The following is a 6000-nucleotide window of genomic DNA, read 5'->3' as shown; positions in this document are numbered from 1 at the left end:
TTGCTTGCAAAGTGGATAAACACCACAATTTATTTAACCTCTCTTCTCGAGACGGTACACCATCCAAAGCCTATTATGGACGGTTAGCCAAGCAAAAAAAAAGTTGATCTTTAGGGGCGCCCAAGCCCTCCAATACTAACAATAGTGATCAGCTACTCCAATACCAACAATAGTGATCATTGTAGCTGATCGCTGTCTCGGAGAAGAAATCAAACAACATGGTTAGACAATCACACCCGATTTGACCACCTCGCCCAAGCAAAACCTAGCCAAACGCCACCGGTCAGAATAGAATCGAGACACAAAAAATCATCTGCAAAACATGAAGACAGAAGATTCTCCGCCCTCCTCAACACCTGCGACGAGACCACCATCTACGAGGTGGGTGAGGTGTTGAAAAATCCTTATTTTCATTCCACACAACATGGCCGCCATCGCCAGAAGAGCTCCGCCTCCTGTTAACCAAAACCTAACTCAAGACTCCTAACTATAGCACAACAACAAGGATCCGAAGTTCCCCACTCCCACCGGCCAGTGGTAGGGCAGACAGAGTATGCAACATCAAATTTGCCGGCCACTCCGAAGGATCCTGTCTTTTTGCCGGCTGGGAGCAGATTTGGAACGTGAATATGTTATTTGACGTTCATGGCAACATCAAATTTCTTCCTGTCAAACTTCCCTCCCTAGCCTGAAGTACTTTTCCCGATTCGAAAGACGTTAAGAAAAAGAAAAAAGAGTCAACCAACTGCAGACAAAAGAGTAGAATAGTCATGGATCCCAATGTTCCGACAGCTCAAGATCCAGGTCCAGACCAGCACTTGTTGTCGTACAGCTGACAGCTCTGATTCTCATTCCCCACCAACCACGCCCAGGAATCAGAAATGGCCAGGCTACAGGGAACATACACTCCAGTCTAGTGCTACCAGAAGTGGTTCACACGATATTTTTGGCTTCACAACAACAGTTAAGCCTGCACAAAAAAGGGTTAGCACTTAGCACTTAGCAGTATGCAACAAGAAGGAGCGGGATATATCCATATAACCATCCATTATCCATTATCCATCATCCATAATTTTGTAGGGGGTATACGATGTACGACGACCAAAGTACTATTGTTCAACCGATCACCGGCTCAAGCATTATTCTCTCTAATAATCTCCCATCAAATCCAAGCTGGGCAATCAAAAAGAAAGGAGAACAAATGGTATAATGAAGCAAAAATCTTCTCAACGGCCGATGGGGCGGGCACAAACCCTGCGCTGGATGTGGGCCCGGCATGACGGGCACTCCTTCATCCCTTGCTTGGCGTGGAGCTCGTTGCACTTGGCGCAGACCACCTGGTGGGCGCAGGGGAGGAAGACGACTGACATCTCCTCGCTAAGGCACATCACGCACTCCCGGTCACGCTGCAAGTCATCGAGATCAATGTCCAGGGCAGGCGATGCAGCAACCCTGGCCAGAACCTGTGTGTTCCCGTTCTTTCTCCCCTCGGAGAGACGTGAGGGACGGGTCTTGTCGTCTGTATTCCACTTGGGAGCAGCGGCTGCTGAGGTGTCGAGGGACACCTTCAGCTGCGAGATCTGCTGCTCGAGAGCACGGATCTCGCTCTTGTATCTTTGCATGTCATTCTCAGCTTTAAGGTGCAGGAAGTTCTCTTCCGACCTCAGTGATGTCTCAATCTGACCCCTCTCTTTCCTCTCTGAGGTCACATGGGCAATTGCTTCAGTCTTCCCAGCCTCTTCCTGTCTCCACCTTACCTGCAAGCATTAAGAATAGTTCGACCAATGCAGTAAGTATGGCATAAAATAATCCGCATGATTATACTGCATACTCCAAAGCAACCTTAAAGTTCTACAATAACTTCCTAACAGGTACAACCAGCATTACATGATATGACCAATCAACTTGACATATATTTGATGACTATGAATGAAAAATTAGTTGCAAACACGCTATTTTGTGTGTTTAAGCGTATAGTAGGAAGAACGAAAGCTAATGTGTTTTTCCTCCCTAAGAGGTAACATGATTTTAAATCCTCCATCTGATAGACAATGAACACAGGAAAGAACTTCAATAACATGATATGAGTCGACGTATCAAAGGTTGGAGACGCTGCAGAGGTACTAGTGAAGAAATGACACTACCATTTTTATCTGTTTGGAGTATAGACTAGAACTTACCGACAATGAACAAACATGTAAGTAGACTCTTTAGTTTATTTAACAAACCAAATGATTAACAGGCTAGAGTTTAATGAAGCACACACATGTACGTGTAAGGCTCAAGAAGCTTCTTTCCTGAAATTTGGCATGTAAGGACTTGCCAAATGCCAGCTATATGTGAAATACTAATTGTTATTACGGCATTGACAGCATGACAACCAGTTCAGCTATCATTTATTATGTACTATTTCTTATCCAGATTGTATGCATGGAAAGGTGGAAGAAATGCAACCAAATAAGAGAACATGGAGGGAAATGAAATGACTAGCATAACCATGAGCATACTATTAAACTGACCCAAAAACCAACATGCATTAAAGGTATACTGGAGAGTTCAATATGAAGCGGAAACATAACACACAAGAGAAGACATCCATCCTAACATTTAGAAGTTCTGATGTGAGCTAACATCAGATTTTATGCAAAGTTTAACCTTTTCCTGCTTAATTTAATTTTGTTTGCAGTCAACAAATCAAAACAGCAATCTCTCAAAAACAATCTAAACAGCGCTAAGCATTTCTGATAAAATTGTGGAGTATATATCAACTGAACCACATCAATTAAAGATTCATCATCAAATTATGTGACTTGCATGTGTCTCATAGATACTATTCACTCAGATTTAGAAGATTACGAAGAGGTAAAGAAGTAAGTACCTTCAGTTGTTCTTTCTTCTCTTTAGCATGCTGAAGTTGTTGCTGAACCCGGGATAGTTTGCTTTTTTCTGCTACAAGCTGCTCTTGCAACATGGATCTTTCAGATTCCCAATACTGGGACCTTTTAAGACTGCTCTCATCCTTCTTTGAAAGCTCCACAAAATTTGCTGCGGACTCAGCCGCATGCCGCTTTGCAGCTTCCATCTGTACCCTAAGTTGTGCATTTTCAGCCTCGCGCCTACGAGCGGAAGCATCTGCTTTATCCAGCTGAGCGCTTAACCTGGAAATTGCAGACTCCATCTCTAAAAGCTTCTTCCGAGCGCTCTCTACCAGACAGTGCCTTTCCTCATGAAGTCGGTCGACCTCTTCCTTCTCTCTCCGGAGTGACTGAAGCTCCTCCTTCTCCTTGGCAAGTCGTCGTGTGACCTGCATCACCTTCTCCATAGCCCAGTCCCTCCAATCCCGCATATGTGCTTGCAACTCTTTCTGCCTCTGGACAAGAATCAAAACCATTTCATCCTTCTTATCTTGTGGAACCCAGACCTTCTGATCCTCATCATATGCAAAGTTAATTTTGCTGCTAGGGTCTACAGCTTCAGTATTAGAATCTTGATTCAAAGATGGAGCAGAACCATCGCCTGAGGATGGTGAAGGCAAAGGCAATGGCAATGACAATGACAATTCTGTGCTAGCAGCTGATGCTGGGTCAGCATTATTGGTTGTCTTGGCATCAAATGATGGAATAGAGGCAATGGTACCAGTGGCAGTAAAAGAAAGGTCAACTGCATATTCTGAGCCTTTCATGCTTGCAGCAAAGCCTTTTACAATTTTTGATTGGCATTTCAAGCTGCAGGTAGCAGAATCTGGAAGCGGCCTGCACTTCCTCTCTAGTGCTGCAATGGCAGAAGAGCTATGCTTGCCAGACCTAAGAGATCCTTTAGAGCCCAATGCTCGGGAATTTTTATCAAAGCTCATCAACTTCTGGCGGTGCAAGGAATCCCTCTTAGAGCTTCCCCTCTTGCTAGGGAATGGCTTATCATCCTTGACAGATTGCGTCGCAGCAGCAACAAATGGTTGATCCTCTGAATGATCAGGCATAGCAGCAGGTGTGTTCTTTTGGCTTAACATTTGGTACCACAGGATGCATCTTGGCAGAGGTAGATGGCTTGCCATTTGGGACATTGGGGCTCACTGATGTTGTGGATGAATCAGCTTTCACAGCATTGTAAGAGCCAGGTGGCACTGGGGTAAGTTTTCCGCGGAAAGTAATGCCAGTCTGTGGGTGGGTAATGGAAACAGAAAGGTCAGGACTTGGGCCAGGTTCGCCGTTCCCGGCAACTGGTTGTGCAATCACTTGAGCACCCAACGCCGGAAGAGAAGCAGAGCTGTAGTCCATGGTACAGGCATGGGCAACATTCATATCTGACATGAGCAGGCAAAACATGACATCGCCTGTGGTGTAGAACGGCTGGGCCTCATTGACCACCCCAATCAAGGTGCCGAGCACAGCCTGTTCAATCTTCCTCATGTCCTCAAGGGAGGAGCCATCCCTAGGTAGCAAGTCCCCCTCGGTCTTGAGCACCTCGACCGCTGCCTCGCCGAACCCAGCAAGGCTCTCCCTCCAGTTGTACTGCGCAGCTGCCCGCACGACCGCAGCCCGGGCAGCAGCCTCTGAGTAGCCCATTGTGGTGATCACACCGACAGCATTGTCGAAGGTGGTATCCAGGCTCTTGAGAAGGATCTCCTCCAGCTGCGCCTCATTCGGGTCACTCCAATTCACATACCGTTGACACTCCAATAGCTCCTCAGCCGTGGCGTGGATGCCTTTGCAGGCATCGCACGCGCTGGGGATGAGGTCCAGATTGGCACCCTCGGCGGCGGCCGCCGCAGCCTTCTCAGGTGACATGAACTCGAACCCCACGCAGTCCGCCGTGAGTGGGTACTCGAGGCCGAAGGGGCCCAGCTCACCGGAGGGCGGCTCGGCGCGAAACTTGCGTTTGTTCCTGCTGGCGGCCGACCCTGAACCCGACGTCGCCTCCTGGGTCGCGACACTAGACATCAGGCAAAGCCGCTTCTTCTGTTGAAAAATCAAGTAATTCACAAACAGAAACGACGGCAGAAAATCTAGCAGACATAAAAATGGAAGGAAATTTCTCCAGGGACGGGAGGGGACGGGACGGAACGGATTTGACTGACCTTGTTTCCTGGGCACCGAATCCAGGAAAAAACCTGGAAAAATTCGGAGAAAAACAGAGTGAGATTCTGGAAGCTTGAACGAATCAAGAACCCAAGAAAATAGTCCTATGTGGCTAGTTGTAGAGCATGAGATGGGACGGAGCGAGGTCCTGATCCGATCAGGCGCGGGCGGAGGCGAGATTGGGCGGACGGATCGAGGCACGTACCGGGTTGGATCGGCGGGGATCGAAGAGCGGGGCGGCTGGTGATCAGAGGAGTGGAGAAGAGAGACTACGGCGTATGTATGGTGTGGTATATAGAGGAGGAGGAGCGGGGAGGGGATGGGAGATTAGAAGAAGGGGGGGGGGAGGAGGCTGGGGTAGAACGCCTGATGAGGACTCACACCATTCACCCTTCTTCCTTTCCAACGTTTTCCCCTTCATTTCTTTTGGCTGGATGCAAATACTGCCAGCTATTGTTGACCACCTACCTATGTGTGCCCCCCTCAAGGAACCACCATGGCGCGAGGGCTGATGTGTCCGACCATGTCACCGTAGCGGCGGATGATGTGGCGGCCGATGGGTGAGAATTTGAGCATTTGAGGCGAAGGGTCTACGGGTGTTCAATATGACTTCATTCGAGGCGAAGAATTAGTATGGTCGGGTTAATATGACTTTGGTCGCCAATGGTATCTAGGGTTTGCTAAGTGCATGGTTTGGCGGGAGAATTGGTATGGTCGGGTTTGACGACGTACGTTGTGTAGGGGGTTTCCTATGTCGGTTGCATTTTGGCGGGAGAATAAGGGTCTCTGCATGGCGTAAATCATTGTCTGTCGTTACCTAGGTGCAAATGACCGATGCGCGGATCAAACTTGAGGTGGGGCACGTGATAAGGCCGTCGTGTTTCGGTGGTGGGGGGGAGTGAGATTGTTGACTATGCAACTTTAG

The 6000-nt window shown here is 48.0% G+C and overlaps 1 protein-coding gene across 1 annotated transcript; it reads right to left on the bottom strand.

Moving 5' to 3' along the window:
• Positions 1-1030: 1030 nt before the first annotated feature.
• On the bottom strand, positions 1031-5436 carry LOC124708685 (putative E3 ubiquitin-protein ligase RF298). Its single transcript, XM_047240357.1, is given in 5 exon segments — positions 1031-1757; positions 2879-3985; positions 3987-4955; positions 5075-5107; positions 5281-5436. Coding segments are annotated over 3 exon segments (2589 nt in total). The 5' UTR covers positions 4938-4955; positions 5075-5107; positions 5281-5436; the 3' UTR covers positions 1031-1226.
• Positions 5437-6000: the final 564 nt, after the last annotated feature.

Source organism: Lolium rigidum, chromosome 4, assembly GCF_022539505.1.
Source record: "Lolium rigidum isolate FL_2022 chromosome 4, APGP_CSIRO_Lrig_0.1, whole genome shotgun sequence".
In the NCBI taxonomy this organism is placed as follows: Eukaryota; Viridiplantae; Streptophyta; class Magnoliopsida; order Poales; family Poaceae; genus Lolium; species Lolium rigidum.
Note: the sequence above shows the minus strand (reverse complement) of the source record. Positions and strands in the feature narration are given on the sequence as shown.